Raw genomic sequence first — 20,016 nt, 5'->3', positions numbered from 1 at the left:
CACACAACAATTGGAGTGGAAGGCGCCCTGTTCTGGTGGTTGTACCGTTGGGTATCTTGTACTTTCATAGCCCCTTAGCATAAGTCCATATTGGTTCCTAAATCTTTAAAGCGCATCTTTCATTTTGAAATCTTGACTTTCTTTAAAATCTTCCTTCACAAAAGCCTCTAACTTTTGAACTGTACGTCCTAGAGACGAAATTTAAATGTCATTTTGAAGCTAACATCCTCAGCTTTCAGACAAACCCAAAACTACATTCCTTATAGTTGTTCCGTAATCACGTTTCCTGCACGCAGAAAAATTGCCACAAATGTGCAAGTTGGCTCAAATTCACTCCATGTAAAATAGCTCTTTATTGCTTTCAACGTCTGAATTTCGTTTTCCATCTGCTAACCATTCTACAATCATTGGTAGTGTTGACCTGAACCAATCCCAAGCAACTCTCACTAGTTCTGAATCCATTTAGTGAATTAAAATCATTTTTAGCATTTTGAATTAAAATCATTTTTAGCATTTTTCCCCATTCAATTCAAACCACATTTAAAAGCAATTGACCTGTTTAAAATCATACCTGTTCTCTCTAAGCTTGCTGGGGGAATTGGGATTGAACTGCATTATTCATTGTTATTCCTGAAACCTGTGTGCTCTCTTCCACCTCTTCATATTGCATACTGGGAGGAGGGAGTAACAACAGGGGGAAAGAGTGATTATATTGTCTTTTGATTGAAGTCATATCAAGTTTTATTTCTGTGTTGCATTCTTTCCCATCATTGCATTTCCTTGAACCATACAACGTATTCTCTGATATATTATTCTTCCTGTTCCGACTCTTAATTGATTAAAGAGATTGTTGATATTGTAATATTGCCCCTTGATGATCACTGTTCATATTCATAAGTGTGATATTCAGATATTATTCATAAAAGTGTAATCTATATATATTGTTCAATTCTTCAAATCAATCTTTTAATTTGCAAAACAAACCTACTTCTTGGCTCAGTGAGGTCGGGGAGATTCAAAGAGAGGGGCATTATATAAGGGTACATCATCCAGAATTAAAAGAACTTTGACATAAAAATATATAAATAAGGGTTTCCATTGGGCATCCCATACTAGGCATTGACTTAGTTGGAATGCTGGATTGAAATCACTTGCAGTACACTGCAAAGAAGTGTTTTTCAAGGGGATTGGTTTCTCCAACGTATTCCATATCTGACAGGTAATCACCACAGCTGTGCTGCTTTGGAAAATTTTCGGGTCCTGTGTCGATTACATCGATAGTGTCCTCGAGGGCCTCCGTCGAGCCGACGTCACCGGATGTTATAAGTAGGACGCACGACGCCTGTAGCCTCAGTTCCGTTTTTTCCGCGAACGTGTTCGCTTCGGAGATCTCGGCGCGCCTCGGTCCTTCTGAGTTATATTCTTTCGGTTCTTCGAACCTGTTCGTTTGTGAAGATATCATGTCTTCGTCGTCTTCTACCCCACGGCCGGGTTTCAAGAAGTGTTGGGACTGCGGTTCCAAGATGTCGCTGACAGACCCGCACAACGCCTGCCTCTGGTGCCTCGGTGAGGACCACGCCACGGAGGATTGTGACAATTGCCAGTCGTTAACATCGAAGGCCTTGCGGGAGCGGAAGAAGCTTTCTGTCGGTAGGGTTTCCAAGCCCCGAAAGTCCAAATTCGCTGGACTTTGGACCGACGATTTGAGGGGCGACTCTCTGCTTCGTCGGCATAAGTCCAGGGGGTTTCGGTCCCAGAGTGGTTCCCGCCATTCCTCTGCCTCTTCGAGGCATTCACGGAAGCGCCATCACCGGTCGCCTTCCTCGTCCGAGGACTCCGGCCATCGGCGGGTTGCTTGTCCCAACACGCACTCTACTCCTGCGTGGGATGCCTTTCGCACAGAGATGGTGATTTTTCAATCGCAGGACTCCGTTCCGTCTGCGCCTTCGAAAGAAGCCGGCAGGGAATGCACTAGGGCCACCGCTCGCACGCCTTCGGGCTTGGGTGGATGGCACGATCGGGCGCCTTTGAGGTCCCGATCAGACAAGGTGGATCGCTCTAGTCATGCCCGCTCCAGGTCCCGGTCCTCGACGCCCTCGAGACCGTCTGAGCCTGTGAGGTCTTCGAAGAAGACTTCGATGCCATCGGCGCCATGTCAGTCGAGGGACTCTCTTGAGGCTCTGCCTCTGAGGAAGTTATCGGCGCCGAGGCTGTCGAAGGACACACTCCGGGCTCCGCCTTCGAGGCCTGTGTCGAAGCCATCGGCGCCACGCTAGACGCCCTCTACTCCTTTCGAGGATGCTTTATCGGAGGTACCCCGTGCTTCGGTGGAAACCCTGAGGAAGGCACTGAAGAAGTCAGTGAGACCTATCTTTGAGCCTTTTTCTGTGCCCTCCTCCAGGGATTTATTCCAGCCTCTGGATTATATTTGAGGTGGGGGAAGGGTCCGAGGAAGGTTTGGTTCTGGATGAGGTTCCTGACGAGATATTGTCTGGTCATAGCCATATTGAAGACTTGCGTCAGTCTTTGCACAACGCCAGTGGTCTTGATACCTCCCCTGAGGTTACGTTTGGCAGGCCTGAGCCTGGTATGCATGCTGACTCTTCGTACAGGCGGCTGATGTCGAGGGTGACAGAGTACTTGGGGTGGTCTGCGCCACCAGTAGATTTTCTGCAGGATGACCTGACCGATATCTTGGACCAAGGTCCACCAACTGACCCGGTACTGCCATTCCATATGTCCTTGCAAAGAAGGGTGGCGGCGGCTTGGACTGCTCAGGTGAGTCTCCCGGCAGTGGGTAAGTCGTTGCCGAAAACGTACCACCCAGCCAGTGGTGACCCCGGCTACTTGTCCATGCACCCTACTCCGGAGAGTTTGGTGGTGCAGGTGGCTATGGCTCCAGCAAAACAGGCGTCGTACCCTACCATCCCTCCTGATGGGGACAACAAACATTTTGACGGTTGGGCGTAGAAAGTCTTTTCTTCAGGGGGTATTGCTTTGAAGGCAGCCAACTCTGTGTGTGCCTTAGCACGTTAAACTCATACTCTGTGGAATTGTTTCTTTGGTGGCTGAACATATTCCCGAGGGGGAGGAACGGGATGGCTTGCTTGCTCTGGTACAGGATATGTGCATCCGTTCAGTCGGGTGTGGACGTGGAAGACTGTGGCAGACTATGCCAGCCGGTCCATGGCGGCGAGCACCGTGATGCGCAGGTTTACGTGGTTGTGGAAGTCGGGGTTTGCTCCGGATGTACAAGCCCGTCTTCTCAACATGCCATTTGATGGTGACCATCTTTTTGGCAGATAGGCTGACGAGGCCTTGAGAGGTTGCAGACCTCCAAAGCTGAAGTGAAGTCCTTGAGAGCTGCAGTTCGCCAACCTCTGCCTTTTCGTCCTAGGGGACAGCAATGGAGGGGAGGATCCTTTCGATACTACTCTTCCTTTGGTAGATCGAGGGGAGCTGCAAGTCAAAGGGGCCAACGTAGGAGTACCAGAGGTGGAAAACTAGGTACTCTAGGTGCCAAGGTCACTTGAGCAGTTGCCTCTTTGCCCTCAGGCACTGCCACAGCCGGTTCCGCTCAGTCATGAGGCTATGTCCCATGTTCGCCGGTTGGGGGAAGGCTGGCGCAGCATCTTGTAGAATGGCGTGCCATTACTTCAGATGTGTGGGTTCTGGAGATCATAGCCCACGGCTACTGTCTTCCTTTCCGACAGAGGCCTCACGACAATCCACCAGGGAATCTCTCCCTGCTGGAGAAAGACGCCATAGAACTGGTGCCTGTAGCGGAGAGGAACAAGGGATTGGTATTCCCCTTATTTTTTTATTTCAAAGACAGACGGGGGATTGAGACCCATCATGGACTTGCGTGGTTTGAACAAGCTCCTCAGGAAGGACAAGTCCAAGATGGTTACTCTCTCTCAAGTCCTCCAGGCCCTTCAATTTCAGGACTGGTTGGTGTCTCTCGACCTCAAGGACGCTTACTTTCATGTGCCGATTCATCCCAAACACAAGAAGTACCTGAGGTTTGCGGTTGGCGACTCGCACTTTCAGTTTCGGGTCCTGCCGTTCGGATTGACCTCTGCCCCAAGGGTTTTCACCAAGCTCATGGTGGTGGTGGCAGAGCATCTCAGGAAACGGGGGGATTCACGTCTACCCCTACCTGGATGATTGGTTGATCAGGGCGTGCTCTTCCGAGCAAGTCCTGGATCATCTGTCAGTCACCTGCCACTCCCTTCACAGGCTGGGCTTCTCCTTCAACTTAAAGAAGTTGCTGAATTGAGTGTCCATGTCAGCTATATTATTAGCAGAATTTTCTAGCATGCATACACCAGGGTAGATCGCGGCCTCTATCCAGTGATGGGTCACATAAAGCTTCCCTATACTTTCCTAGAGTTGGTGAGGACTAGAACCTTACAAAGTATAGGTTGGGCTTAAAAGAAATCATCTTTTCGATGTTGATGTAGCTCGAGCCACATTATCGCAATAGCCGTGCTCGGTGGGGGATGCAACAAGTTAAAAGAATATTGTTTTCTGTGATCTCAATTTTGGCACATTTTTGGCCAAAGCTCTGAGCTGTTAATTGATGCAGCTTGAGCTTTCATATTATAGTCAGGGGAGGACTAAGTGCCCCATTGCCATGCTGTTATGAATTCTGGATAATGGACATCAAGCCTGACATGACAGTTGGTCACAGATCAGGCGACTTTACAGATGGAACAGTCAATAGCAACAGCAAGAGGCTACGAATGTTCGTTGACTACAAGTCACACGCTTCCACATGATGCAAGGGATGTTGACAAGGGACAAAAGCAGACACTTGCTTCAGATAATGTAGTGCCTTGAATGAATAACACACCTGGGTTTAGTAAAGAACACATGCATAACTTGCTGCTTGGCTTTAGCAAAAGGCGATGATCGGGAAATCAGAGCTTCCCCCTCCAGCAGAGAAACTTAACTGCTAATGGAACTTTCCTGTCTTGAAACTGCATGTAGCAAGGTCAGGAGGTGCTTTTACACCATTTAAATCTGATAGGCAGTCCGAGGACAGGAAGCACCAAAATACATGCGCACAGCTGAGTGTGTATGAGCAAGTGACATGTGTTACCCCTTAAAAAGCCCATTTAATATAATGGAGTTTGAAGGTGTGTGCAAGCGAGTGACGCGCTTTACCCGTTCATTGAACGGAAGCACAGTTACTATAGTGAAACAACCAATGGACACTAGAAAACACTGGTCTCTTAAGTTTGCATATAGGAATGTCATAGGTTTAAGCAAAGGAACACTCTTGAGCATTAGGCTTTAAAGGTAGCAGAAATGACGCACAGACTAAGTCCCGTCTTGGATATAAAGCACAAGCTGACTGTTGGGAGGGAAGAGCGATTCTTTTGTGAATTAATCAGCAGACTCAAATCCTCGGGGCTGGGAAGAGATCTGACGCAGGTCCCAGAGCAGAGGGGTGAGAGGGAGATAAAAAAGTCCAGCTGGATAGGAAACCGTGATCGGGTCGTATGCAGCACATAGTGGCCTAAAAGCGCAAGTTAAATGTGTAAGTCTTGCTGTGTGCATTTTGAGACTAAAGGCGTTTGGCATGTTACACCACTCCGTAGCATATCATAGCTCAAAATAGAATAAACCCCAGGTCACTCAAGCTGCTAAACTAAAATGATCACTTGTTTTTTTCTGTTAATGTAAACCATGCTCTTTGCTCACGTAGCAGTTCTTTTTATTTGTATGGTAATGTGCTATTTTGTAATTGCTTTTGTTATAGCTTGTGCAATGCAAATTAGAGCTTGTAGACAATAGATGTGATTAAAAATATATGAACCTACTATCCTCATTGTCAATTGCATATTTTTGAATAATGCTTCAGAATGGTGCCTCTGAGTCCAAAAGAACTTCACACAATTCCTGGCTGTATTTGTAAAATTATGCTGATGGGCACAAAAACTCAGGACGGCTGTCCCACGCGCTAGGTCACCTCCTGGGGTGCGTATTATCATACAACATGACTTCTGATTCCATGTCCACTTCCCACAGCCTCAACTGAGGTGGAGGGAAAGGGCAGGATCACACTTGACCACAGGCAATTAAGTCAATGCGAGTTATAGTATTTAAGAATCACATTACTATTCCTTTTGATAGTGACATTTTCGTTCTCCTATTTGAGAAACCTGAAGGTGTCAGACTTCCCCAGGGATCTGACATCCAGGTGGCTAGGACACGGCTTTCGCTATTGCATCCAGTTCATGGGGGTGGACCAGTGGGGGAGGATCACCTGGATGAAGGGTTTTCGGGGAGTGGAAGTGGGACACGTACATGAGCCGCGGTACCCTCTTCCATATAACATCTTGTCCCCAACCTACTCCGTAGGATATTCAAAAACTCTACCCACCTTTCCAGCATGAGCACTTTCCTACACCGTGACCGACAACGGACTAAAACCAGAGCCGTTTACCTGACATGTCCCAACACAAATGTCAGGCAATTGACAACAGTCGCACACACACCTGACGGTCCTTTGCCTTCCGAACAAGTATAAAAGGCAGAGCACGAGAGCACTCTTCGAGCAAGGCCCAATGCACAAGGAAGCAGCTATTCCGGACCGGCAGTTCAAGCAGAGGAGAAAGGCGGCGAGACCTGAAAGGACGACGAGGCACGAAGTTCCCTTGCCTTTTCAACTCCGACCAGCAAAGCCTCTGAAAAGCCAATTACAAGACCAGAAAGGACAGCTTGCGTGTGGTGCGACAGGTGTCAACTGGGCACTGGGGTCTCCTGCGTTGATCACAGGCGGGGAGGCACGCTGGCTACTGTGGTACCATCCTTCAATCCAGAAGCAAGACAAGCCAACGGGTTCAGCACAGTCGGTGAGTCGGGGAAAGCTGATGGCAACCTAAACTGTGTTGATCCCAAGGTTGAAATCAGCAACATTATATGAATGCAAGGAACTTGTGAACAAAGAACCAGTGTGTGTTTGAACTTTTGGGAAGGCCAGAGAAGGGCCAGCTGCAGAGTGGTCAGGCGCCGCAGAAGTGCTCATTCAAAGGACTCTGGCTGGCCCCCTTTTTTTGTTTGTTGAAACAACCAATACCAGAAGGCCCTAGCAGAGGCTGCCACTGCCAGCACCCAACCTGACGATAACATGCAGGTTAGCGAGACCGTAATCCCCAGAATGCTCAATTTGTTAACGTAAGCGGAGTATAGCTGCACCCCTCATTGCTAGGAACATGCTCTAGGTACCAACAGAAGTGCAATATAATAAAAGCCACAATTGGAGGGCTAACACCAGAGCAGTTTACGTGACATGTCCCAATACAGGGTTCAGGCAAAGTCAGGCAATTGATCAGAATCACAAACACCTGACAACCCTTTCCTTTCCCCACAGGGATAAAAGGTGGAGCAAGAGAGCACAATATGAGCACGGCAGACAGCACAACGAGACTGCTAAACAGGCGCGGCAGATCAAGAAAAGCAGAAAGACGGCAGGAAGCGAGAGGGTGATGAGTAGAGAACTGACCATACCCCCTTTCGTCCCAGGCCTGTGGAACCTTCATGGAAGAGAGCCTAAGACCACGAACAAAAGAACATGTTTCTTGCAGCAGATGTCAATGTTACACAGAGCGCGTCGACGCTGATAAGCAGGAGTGGGGTAAAACTCCTGCTACCATGGTACCGGCCTTGACTCCAGTTATCAAGAAAGCCAAGTGGTTAATCACAGCTGGCGACTCGAGGGGAGAGCAAATAAGAGCCAGGCTGTGGTGAATGAAAGTCACAAAGTGGCAAACTGAACTAAGATTTAAGAATTGTAGAAAGGGTTAAGTGGGAGACCAGCTGCGAGGAAACCGGCACCACGTGGGCGTTAACTCGAGAGAGACTGGTCGATCCAGAAACCAGAAGATCGTAGGAGAGCCAGCCGAAGAGGTCAAAGTAGGTCATACAGGAGGTATAGTAAAATCCCCTTACAATCAAAAGACTTTGATCTACAAACATGAGAAAATAAGGGGAATGAATCCTGTGAACATTGATGATAAATGTGAAGGTGAAATCGGCAAGAGTGAACCCAAAAGAGGGGTGCTAACAAGAAGGGGGCAAAGTCTAAAGTCCCGAGAAACAGTGTTGACAAAGGGAAATCCGGCCAGGGGTTGTCCACTGGAACTGTTTGAAAAGACATTAAAGATTGCGAGTAGAGGGGTTGGCGCCCAGAAGAGGGTGACCCAGGGATGAAATCATCACCCAGTGTGAACTGTGGAAGATAACTTTAATTTGGTTAAAGGCGCTTTTGTTTTGTTAGTAAATACATCAGGCCCTCGAAGGCAAGAGACTTTCAAGAGGAACAAGACTTGGCCGTCAAGGGTCCCGATTGCTGACGTTAGAACTGTTAACTCGTGTTGGGAAAGCTCGAGTGTGTGCTGTGCTCCAAGCTCCTATCTTACCTCGTGCTTCAAACGTGGGACAGGGAGATCCAAGCTACCGCATCCTCGCAAATTATTTGTGAACACTTCTTTCTTTTCTTACAAAAAAGGTGTGTGATAGTTTTTATTGGTTGTAAGGTTTGGCAATAGGTTTCTTAGTATGGGCCCCTTTTTATTTGACAAAATGCCAATAGGACTGCCTTATTTTTTTTTTTTTAATTGTCGACGCTTGCTCCCATTTTAGATTTAGGTTTAGCTTAGGTGTTTTTCCAACCTGCATACAGTTAAAATAAACGCCCTTCAACTGTGATCGCGTGTCTGTCTTTACTGTTAGCATGAGTTTTTCACACCATACTCCTATGAATGTTGGATACTAACGTGTGATGGCATCATGTTTTCAATTCACTTATATTGCAGAATGGTCACACCATGAGATTTCGAGCATAACCTTAGAATTGCCAAGAAGAAATTAACACAAGTTTATATAAAATCCTTCATGAAGCTCATTCATGACTTTCAGAAACTCTAATCACGAACCCTAAATCACATGCGATGTAGGGGACAATATATAAAAGACCAGAATGTCTAAATAGGCGAGTACTAGCAGACGTCTCAATAAATACACTTGGCATTTACAACCATTAATATTGTTAGATAGGCACTGATGCAATAAACGGTATGCCTGATTTTCAAGATAGTAGTGCCGGGCATCGGCAGCATATCATCTGAACCATTTGAGCAGGGCATGAGACTGCTTGCATTTACATGTCCCTAAGTTAAGATAGTTGATTAAGTTAGCATTTTTACATTTGATGCATAACCAACACCACTTATAATTTTATTGTCATTTTTCTTATTAATCTCTTATTCACCTGTATGTACTTTAACGATTTGTCAATATTCTAACCCGGATTGTATCCTGCTTCCTGTTGCCAATGTTATGCATGTTTTGTCATAATGTGATGCACTAAGCCTTGAAAAAGACAGCACACGTAGAAATATGTATTGGCTTAGGCCTCAGATAGTTCTGATCACTCCAATAATAAATCCCTAATCTGATTGAAAAGAAATGCATGGTCACAACGGAAATTCTTACGACGCAAGAATCTTCTAATTTGGAATAGAGCAGGGCAAGCGCAAAGATGCGCAATATTTAAGGAAACAAGTTAATTGTGGTCTTGGGCATATCCACACTAATTATTCCTATGGAACTGCACCTACAGGTCTAAGACAAGTCGCATCCAAGCACAGAACCTGGTGTCTACATGCCCACATACATAAGGACTATAATTTTAAATGTAATGCTAAGCATTTAGCCTTAACTTTATTATTTTTTTTATTTTTTTAGCTGTTGCTTTCGTATGCACCAATAATTTTAAAGATCCTGATGTGAAGTGGAAGTTTCAGGACAAAGAAGGCTCTACGAAATTGATATACTACGCTGACAAATTCACAGGTAATTTGACTTTTTTGTGCAATGGATTTGGATTTTAGTGGGTTGGCATTACCTGCTGTCAATTGACATTGCAGCTCTTCAAGATGAAACTGTGCACTAAGCTGACATTGCTTTTTCAAAAGCCACAGGCTTACAGGACAATTTAATGTCTCAAAGGTTTGGTTGGAAAAAGGACCTCCAATCAAAGTCTTTGTTGTGTAGAGGTTAAGAGTTTAGGAAATGTGTGAAGTACATTTGGATGTCCCAAGGGAATCTTGGCAGAAGATATGGACCAGGGCCCAAAAAAGCTGTTGGTGCACCATTGTGAAGGAAGGGGTACTTAAGTTGTGCTTCTGATGGTATTTGTCTCCACCTCTCTTGCATGCTATGAATTCCACTTAGCCCGACTAATGCAGGCACTGATGCGGGAGCCGGGTGACCTTGCTCATGTGTGTTGGCACTGCCCCTTAAATTATTCTGGTTGGAGGTTTGTTCTACAAATCTTTTTTTTTTTAAACAATTTTTATTAATTCCAACAACAAACCCCAACCAAAACACAAAAACCAAACCGTGAACCTCAATTATGCATTCCAGGTCTCCTATACAGTTTCTATGCTGTGTCCACTGTCTCCTCTTTGCCCCCACCCCTATCCCGATCCTACCCCCCCACCACCACCTTCTACCACTTTATCTGGGGACACCTCTCCTCCTTCTCCCCCCGAGGAACCATCATCTTCTGGGTCAGTTTGGACAGATACTGACAGCGTGGCTACTAAGTGTCTCCAAGCCATCAATGTCTCTGCTTCCTCCCCCCGACCCTCTATATTAGCTGCTTCACTCCACACCGCCGTTTCCGCATCTGCCCATTTACAAAGATTGTGCCACCACCCCTCAACTCTTGGTCTTTTGCTTGCTTTCCAGCTCATGGCTATTCTACGCTTAGCCAATATATAAGCCAGGTCTTTAGGTTTAGTCACATGATTTTGATTACGTGGTCTGGGAAACCCTCCCACCATACATGCCCACAGGGAGTCCACATCCAGCCTTATCTCTTTCTCCGCCATGAGATGGGCTATCTCCCCAGAATTGCCTTATTTCAGGACATGCCCAGAACATATGCATCAGTCCCGTGTTCTCCTGCCCACATTTAGGACATGTTTGTGTACCTGCATTCTTAAACCTAGCAATCTTCTGAGAGGTCATGTATGCTCTGTGGATGAACTATATAACTGGATTTGTTGCATCCTCACGTTCCTGGATTTTTTTTTGTGGTATCTCTGTACCCTCACCCACAACCCATCGCTCATGGATTCCCCGGCTTCCTCTTCCCAATCCCATCTCAACTGGGTCACTTCCTTTCCCACTCTTGACATCAACAGTTCATAGATTCGGGAGATTTCATGGCCTCAGTCAGACACATCTTGAAATGTTTCTATGGCCGTGTCAGGCTGACTTTCCAGCAACGCCACTGACCAGGTGTCTTTTATCCTCGCAGCAGTCTAGTGTACGTGATATATTGTCCCAGGTGTAGGCTGATGTCATCCACCAGTGTGTTAAACTCCACCGCCTTCCCTTCCTGCCACACATCACCCAATGTCGCTTTGCCAATCGGTTCCCAGTGTTTCTGGACTGTCATTCGTAATTGCTCATCCACACCATTCAGTGTCACTAGCGCCATTTGTGGGGCACATGGAAGTGGGTTATCCACGGCCCGGCAGGCTCTCTGCCATTTCTTCCATCCTAAGTCTAACAATCTTGATTCCCACCCCCCCCCATCGCCCTGTGATTTTGCCACCCATATCCATTCTTTCAGGAAAAACGGAACACACTCAGCCCTCAGCAATCTGGACTCTGATGCAGAGTCTTCTGACAGCCATCTCGTCACATATTGTAATTGGCTTGCCAGGTAGTACATCTCAAAGTTGGGCAATTTAATGCCTCCCCAATCATGTGTTCTGCAATTTCCATAATGCCACTCTGTTTCTAGTGTTGTGCCATATGAACCCCCTGCATATGTTCTGGATTTTAACAAAGAAACGTTTGGGTTTTCGAGTGTGGTATATTAGCAAAGTAGTGCAAAAACCTAGGCAGTCCACCATCTTCAACAGTGCCACCTTTCCCATCAATGTCAGAGGGAGCTTCGCCCAAAACCTCATGCAATTTTCAGTGTTGGCGATCGCCTTTTCTGTGTTCCATTTGTGTTCGGCCTCGATATTGTGGTATACATCAATCCCCAGGTATCTAAAGGTCTCGGTCTCCCATTTTATTGTTAACACCTGTCAGTCGCTCCTGTGGTATCCCTCTATATCTGCCCAGGGGAAATGCATGTGATTTCTCAGGGTATACTGTTATGCCAGACAGCCTCGGAAACCTTCTCATTACTTCCAGAACATATTGTAGGTTTTCTTCAGGGTATTTCAAATACAACAGCATGTCATCTGCATACATTGATAGAAGATGTTGCTCTCCCTTTGTACTATTCCCCACCTCCCCATATTGTCTTAAATATATCGCCAGGGGTTCAAGTGCCAAAATAAACAGCATCAGGGACCACAGGCATCCCTGTCTGGTGCCCCTGCTGAGTTGCCACCTGTCTGAGATGGTCGCCCTGTAAAGACTAGAGGGGGGGGTCTTTTACTCTGCTCTCTATATGGCAGAGAAGAGGCACAGAGGACCCCAACCAAGATTTTCTATTATGGGTAACATAGTCGAGCAATCAAGACATAGCTTCTCAGGGGGTGATGCAGGCTGGTTCTTAAGTACAGTGTAGTTCCCAAGCACCCACAAATGAATGTCCACACACTGTATTAGTTCAAACCCAGTCTTTATATAATGAAGGTTCAAGGCTATATGCACAATCACAATAACTCACTTTGTGGTCAGTAAATCTGCAATGGCAAATATATACAGTTCTAAGTGGTACCACAATTATTATCAGATCTCTTTAAAGTGCATTACCTATGCTCTGGTTAAATGTCACACGAATCAATGAATAAAGGTAACCAACAATAGATATCGGAGGGAAAGCAGTTGGTTGGAACAATTGGCAATATACTGGCCCCTACCGTTAGACACAGTTCCATGCCGGCACCAAGAAGGGGATCGGAGGGAAGGTGCTAAATCAGCCTTTTTTAAAAATGGAGTTCCCCAATGGGATTGTGAAATAAGACCCTTCTTCTGGTGTGCACCTAAAAATGGATAGCGCCGCTAAGTAATCCCTTCACAGTGGCAACCTGAAGCTCTTGCCTTGCCAGATGAAGCAGAAAAGACAACACCCTTGAGATGTTGCACTAAAAGGATACACATTGTGTACTCTACACCAGCTTCAAAACATTTTCCAATGGCAATGGAATAGAGCCTTAATTGATGGCCTTCTAGCCGAGAGCAACAACTCTATTATGTCTTCTGGAGAGACCCAACCCCTGTACCTTAGCTTTTCAGAAGCCAGGTGTGCAGGTTGAGCGGGTGTAGGCGCGGGTGAAGAACTCCCTCTCCTGAGAGGTCTGGCATCTGGAATGGACTATGTGGATGGCAGATAGCCATATCCAGAAGGCCCTGGGAACACATCCTCCTGGCCAAGTCCAGGGCATTCAGGATCATGGTTGCTCTGTATCTTTTCAACCTCCTCGTCACTTTAGGAATGGCTGGAATCGGTGGAATTGTATAAAGGAGCCAGAAGTTCCAGACCACCACAAATGTGTCCCCTAGTGCTCCACTCAGGGGAAATGTATTTATTTAATTTTATTTGTTTGCTTGTTAGGCGGTTATACAGGAAGCACATTCTGTGGGCGCTTTGAAACAGGGCAACAGGGGTTGTGAAACAATTAAAATACAAAACAAAATGTTAAATACAGTGGGTGGGGTGGAGGACGAACCTACAATGCCTTGTGGGTGTTCAGAACATGCAGGTGCAGAAGGGAAGAGGAATGGGATGGGTGCTGGGGTGCTCATGGGTGAGCAACAGGTGAAGTGCAATGTAAGGCAAGTTTGAGCCACCATGGTAGATGGTAAGCAGAGGCAAGTGCTGAGGATAGACAGAAGCGGGGGAGGGGATTCGGTTTGTGAGGTCGGCCCATATGCATCCTTGGGGCCCTGAACACCAAATAAGAAACTGTGAGATTAGCAGAGGGGAGGGGTAAAGAGGGAAGTCTTAAGGAGCTTCAGGAATTTAAGAACATCCTGCTCAAGACCAAGTAGGAGGGGGAGGCTGTTTCCAAAGAAGGGAGTCAGCTCAGGAAAGCGATTGTCCTCTTGCCCTCTGTTTAGCGAAATGCGCTACACACAGAGTTGATGCCAGAGGGGGAGAAAGAGGAGGATAGAGAGCGAGAGCGCCTGGGGGACACCACAAGTGGAGTAGGAGAGGAGAAGGTGCCCAGTATGACTTGAGAGGAGCGGTCAGTTAGGAAGTAGGTCAGCCTGTCCAGTGCCCACTCGGAGATACCAAGGGTCTTGTGGAGCCTTTGTATGATGAGTGGTTGACCGTGTCAAATGCAGGGAAGAGATCAAGCCGGATGACGGCTGGAGAGTTGGGATGCAAGCAGTTCTTCACAGGTGTTGGGAAGAGCAGATTTCGTGCCTCTGGATGCTTGGGATCTAGATTGATGGTCGTGGAGACCAGCAACAAGTTTAGTGTGAGTTGAGTTGGGACAGAGCCAACTTCTCCAGCTGTTTCCCCAGGAAGGGTGATGATGGAGATGGGGCGGTAGTTGGCTAGACAGATAGTCTGCTGACTGTCTTTTAGGGCGGGGGCGCGGCGCACAAGGGAGTGCTTGAGGGATGGGAAAAAAACAGCAGTAAATGAGTGGTTACAGAGATCAAGTGCAGGGGCAAGGGAGCCAATGTTGTCCTTGATGGTTCTGGATGAGCAAGGGGAAGCCTGTTTGGATGAGACCTTCATGGAGCGGACAACTCTGGTGACTTAAGGGCGAAGGAGGAGGGTGAACGGCCAAGAGAGGCAAGGGGGCTAGGGATGGGTTGGGAGAGTGAGTAACAAGGCTGTTCGAGTTTTGGTGGTGAAATGAGTGGCGAGTGCATTGCAGAGGGACTGAGAAGGAATAGGGGAGGAGGATACTGCGGAAGGGTTGGCTAGATCCCTGCAGATTTTGAAAAGTTCAGCCGTCTTGTTGGATGCGCCAGATACCCTTGCCTGAATGTGGGCACTTTTTGTGGCACGGATGGAGAGTCTGTATTGGGTTTGGAGCAGGCCAGTTTGTCAGAGGGTAGGCCTGAGGTTTGCCACTTCCATTGCACAGCTCTGCACTTTCGTTTCAGGGCTGCAAGTTTGGGGTCGTAACAGGTGTTGGACTTAGAGGCGGGTTTCAAGCGGATCCTCATGACTGGGGCAAGAATGTCAAGGGTTTGGTGATGGACAGGTGGAAGTTGCTGAGAGCAGTGTCAGTGGTAGTGTGAGTTGGGGGAGGGGGTCAGGTAAGGGGGCCATAAAGGTGGAAGTGAAGGTAGCAGCTGACTCGTTTCATCGGGTGGATCTTCGTGAGCGAGGTTGGCAGGGCTTTTGGAGGTGTGGTCACAGGGCCATAGGGACAAAAACTGAGCAAAGGGAGTCAAGGGGCACAACCGTGTATGGTTAGTTTGCAGTAGAAGTTAAAAAGATTCTCGATTTTCATCATATGCAATATTCATATATTTCAGGACAAATGGGACTAAAACAAGTCTCAAGACCACTAGAGACTACAGTAAACGAAAAGAAACAGAATCTATCATGTACTGACACAGTCCCAATTTGCACTCCTGTGGGATCTACGTCCTGCCAAATTAAATCAATAACATTGATTCAATTTTTGAAACAGTTCAGTTGTTGATGATCATCAAATCGTTACTGATCATTAAAACTTCAACCTATATAAGTAAAGAAACCCACATAAGTAAACAAACAATTGCTGGAGGAGTTTGCTTTCAATTCAATCAAATGAAAACTTTATATAGTGGTAAACCAATTTAGTGGCTGTTCAAGGTACAACCGCATTTAAATGCATGTAATGCAAGTGTCGTAATACAATTCTTACGGCCTTTACATCAATTTCAGCAGTACAATTCATCAACACAATACAATAGTGTACAGAAAATTAAAGTTCAATGCAGGCAGGTAATTCATGCAGAGTATCTGGTTTGAGGTTGAAGCATGCTGTGCTGATCTTAAGCCTATACATAACTAGTCTGTTTAATTCTGAATTCCTGTCTCACACTCAGTGCTTAATGTGGGGGGCAGTGTCCACAATGCTGTATAGTGGTTCCAAGGCGTTTCGGAGTAATCCTTCTTCAGGGCTCGTACTGCCAAGTTGTGTATCAAATTACAGACTTCCGGTGTGGATCTGTAAAGAATACACAAGTTTCAAATGTATGGAGTGACTTAAGTCATATACTGTAATATTCAAGGTGGTTCAGGCCGAAGGAGCAGCTAACCTACTGTCTGCTTGTGAATCTCAGGAGTGGCCTATGTTGCCCGAAGCGGAGGTGGCAAATTTAGGAGGGAGCCGTGGCAGGGAGTGATTATCCTCCTCTCATCAGGGTAGAAAGGTAACTCAATCGCCGGTGGGCGAGCTGTGGGAAAAAGGAAGAATACACAATGTCAGTGTAAAACCGCCAAAGTGAAATTGCCCTGTTTCATATTCGAGGTAAGACAATGTGTAGATAAGGCATAAGTGCCAAAGATCGTGTATCTACCAAAAGCATACGTGCAAACTATCACTTAAAATGCAAGCCATCAGCCCAGGAATACTAGGTATCCCCTGTGTGTGTGGGAATACCGTATTGCACGTTGCGTGTTAAACTCAACTCGCTCGCTGACTAGATGCAGACATTAAACGCATGGTAAAATAACCTTGCTTCCCAACGGTATCTAAATCAACCTTAACACTTACGGTTGTCTGGCGAGTCAATGTAACGCTGTCCGTGCCTCTGCTCTTCAAGCCGAGTAACGCACGAATGCTTGTGTATATGGTTGTCATGGCGATATGGGCGCATGCGCGGCAAGTCGTAGGCGCGCCATGTTGGTATGGGCAAGTGCATATTGTCATGGCAACGTTCCGTGTAAATGCACTGCAGGGATAACTTTTACAGGGAATTCTCTAGGTAAATATAACATACGTATGGTATATTTACATTTTAATAATAGCTCACAATTGCTCGATATTAGCAAATGTAGTGGTGGGTCTCAGAATATGTATAATCCCCAAATCTATGTGGTCCTTATCCGAACAGGAGCTAATGTGCTGAGCCATATGGCTCGATACACATCTATCCTCACTACTTACAGCTGCCCCTCATGCAGCACCAGTAGAGCTGCCATCTTCCAGGTATGGCGTTCCTGATTCCAATAGGTCAAGCGGGCAAGAGGGCAATAAATCACAAGAAGTAGATGCAGTGTCCTTCCTCCCGCGTACAGTCAATGCAGTCTGGCAAGAAGCATGGGAGATATCCAAGACCTCCCACGCAAGCGTGGTTGCAGCTATTTAAGTATAGTGAAATGTTCCTCACTCAACATAGAAACAGTTGGTTACACCAGTAGTCAAACCTGCAAGGGAGTGTCTCAATGGATAATTAACTTTTTACAGTAACTTCTGAAGTTAATAATACCCTTTCTACTTCACAGGAGCTGTGGTAATTCCACCAAACAACATATCAATGTGACATGTAGCAACAAACAAGTAAAGTGGTAATTAACATGATTAAAAACAAAAAGAACCTTTAAAATGTGTGGGTACACGCAAGACAAGTGCTTCAACTATCACAAGAGCCTGCCATAGTTTGACACATGTAGAAAAATCAATCAGCTTTGCTGTAGCCATAACTGTTGGCACCACTGTACAGCATTGTGGACACTGCCTCCACATTAAGCACTGAGTGTGAGACAGTAATGCAGAATTAAAAAGACTGGTTATGTATAGGCTTAAGATCAGCACAGTGTGCTTTAACCTCAAACCAGATACCCTGCATGAATTACCTGCCTGCATTGAACTTTAATTTTCTGTACACTATTGCATTGTGTTGATGAATTGTACTGCTGAAATTGCTGTAAAGGCCGTAAGAATTGTATTACGACACTTGCATTACATGCATTTAAATGCGGTTATGCCTTGAACAGCCGCTAAATTGGTTTACCATTATATAAAGTTTTCATTTGATTGAATTGAAACCAAACTCCTCCAGCAATTGTTTTTTTACTTATGTCTTTACTTATATGGGTTTCTTCACAGGGCCATAGGGACCCAGGTGGGTGGAGGGAAGAGTGGTCTGTTCAAGAGGGAGGTGTGACCAGGGGAGATGAGAGGGGGAGATCAGAGTGGATGAGGGCGTCCAGAGTGTGTCCCGCAGAGTGGTTTGGACCTGAAGGGAGAATGGAGAGGGATAGAGAGGTGCAGAGGTCAATGAAAAGATTGGATGCTGTGCCATGGGAGGCCAAATGGATGTTAGTCACCCAGGAGGAGCAGGTTGGAGGAGGTAGAAAGTAAGGAGGAACAGAAATCAGCCCATTCAGAGAGGATCAGGGAGGTAGCACCAGGAGTCCGGTAAATGGCAGCGATGGTCAGGGTGGAGGAGGGCGACATAACCAACTTGCATACCAGTCTCTTAAAAGTAGACCGGAGTGGGTAAGATGGAAGAAGGAACCCAATCAGGCAGGATTAAGGCAACCCCACCACCGGAACATTGAGTTAGTGGCTTGGAAATTATCTTAAAGCAGTCGGGTAGGAGGGTGTCAAAAGTGGTGAGTGAGCTGGCATTGAACCATGTCTTAGTAAGAGCGAGAATGTCAAGGCCAGTGTTTTCAAGGAGGCAGATGTCAGCAGAGTGTTAGTTGGCTGAGCGGAAGTTGAGTCACCAGATCGACGTGGCCTCTGCCTTTGATGGTTTTCAGAGGTGGAGTACAGGTTAGTCGTACTTCATTCAGAGAGGGGGGGGCAGAGGGGGAATTATGAGGAGCGACAGGAGAAGGAAGAAAGTTAATGCGCAATGGCAGAATCCTGTCAAAGAAAAGGAGGTTGGCCTGAGGACCCTGAAGCAGAATAGTGCCAGTGTGGTAGACATTAATGATGCAGTGTGAGGAGAAGCCCACTAAGGGGATCTCCCATCTGGTGCCACAATTAATGGGAGATGATGTGAAAGGGGAAGAGAGTAGAAATGAGCAGCCCAATGGTCTAGAGAAGAGATCTGGGAAGACATGAGCGTCTGCGATGGGAAGGCCAGGATTTGCACCCAGGATGTTTTATTTTGGTGCTTTTTTCTGTCCAGATTTGGTGACCAGGAGGATAGGTGATAGTGTAGCAGTTATACAAGATTGGAGAGATGGAGTGCCATCTCAGTGGCAGAGGATAGATGAGAAAAGGAAAAGGGGCGGGGGCTGCACTGCACAGTCCTGCACCTTGCTCACAGGCAGCCTGGTAGTTAAGGCGGGCACAATACAAATGCAGAGCAATAGATTGGGTGCAGGATTCGATATTTATAAAAGAATACAATGCAGTGCACAATAAGAATGCAAGATGTACAACAAAACCACAATGCAATGCACCCAGGGATGCGAGAGGAAAAGAGAAACATGGCGTGAAATGAATTTACCAATTGTAGAACAGAGTGTTGTGACGAAAAGAGGGAGGAAAAGGAAGAATAGGATTGGCACAGTTGCGGTTCAAGGAGATGGCTGGAGGAGGCAATAGGACAGTTCAGCCATCACTCACGTTTCCGCAGAAAGGTGGGGGAGGCCTGGAGTGCTGTGGTCATGCAGGAGCGAGATATGCAGAGGAGGCTGCAGCATTGTTTGTGGAGCGGCAATAAAGTAGGGGCCCAACCAAGCCCAATCAGGCCTTGGATGTGGGCCTTGGATGGAGGGGCCGGCTTCCGCATACCCTGCCCATGATTGGCTGAAGTAGAGTGAGGCTGCCAATTGTAGAGGGGGCAGGCTGCAGGCAGTGGATGGCTATTCTGCCCTAGGCAGGGGCAGCCATCTTGGAGAGTACACACAAGCACCCACAAAAAGTTTACACTTTCTGTTGACACCGGATGCAAATAAATCCACTTTGGGGTAATGGAAGGGCGGGGGGGGGGGGGGGCGGTGTAACGGAGGGCAAAGATCTCCTATAGGAACTTTCTCGCACCGCTCCCATTGTGGGAGACCGAAACCTGCTCACGTCTGCAGACCCATTTTCTGTGACTTGCCGATTG

General features: G+C 46.7%; 1 protein-coding gene across 1 annotated transcript in view; it reads left to right on the top strand.

Moving 5' to 3' along the window:
- The window catches only part of F11R (F11 receptor), a 346,329-nt gene that overhangs the window by 142,036 nt on the left and 184,277 nt on the right, over positions 1–20,016 (top strand). Inside the window, exon 3 of the mRNA XM_069642857.1 lies at positions 9,757–9,864. Within this exon, the coding sequence (XP_069498958.1) occupies positions 9,757–9,864 (108 nt within the window). The remainder of the gene's footprint in view (positions 1–9,756; positions 9,865–20,016) is intronic.

The sequence above is a fragment of the Ambystoma mexicanum genome, chromosome 1p (assembly GCF_040938575.1).
Source record: "Ambystoma mexicanum isolate Mex_15411 chromosome 1p, UKY_AmexF1_1, whole genome shotgun sequence".
Classification (NCBI taxonomy): domain Eukaryota; kingdom Metazoa; phylum Chordata; class Amphibia; order Caudata; family Ambystomatidae; genus Ambystoma; species Ambystoma mexicanum.
This window is presented reverse-complemented; position numbering and strand designations above follow the sequence as displayed.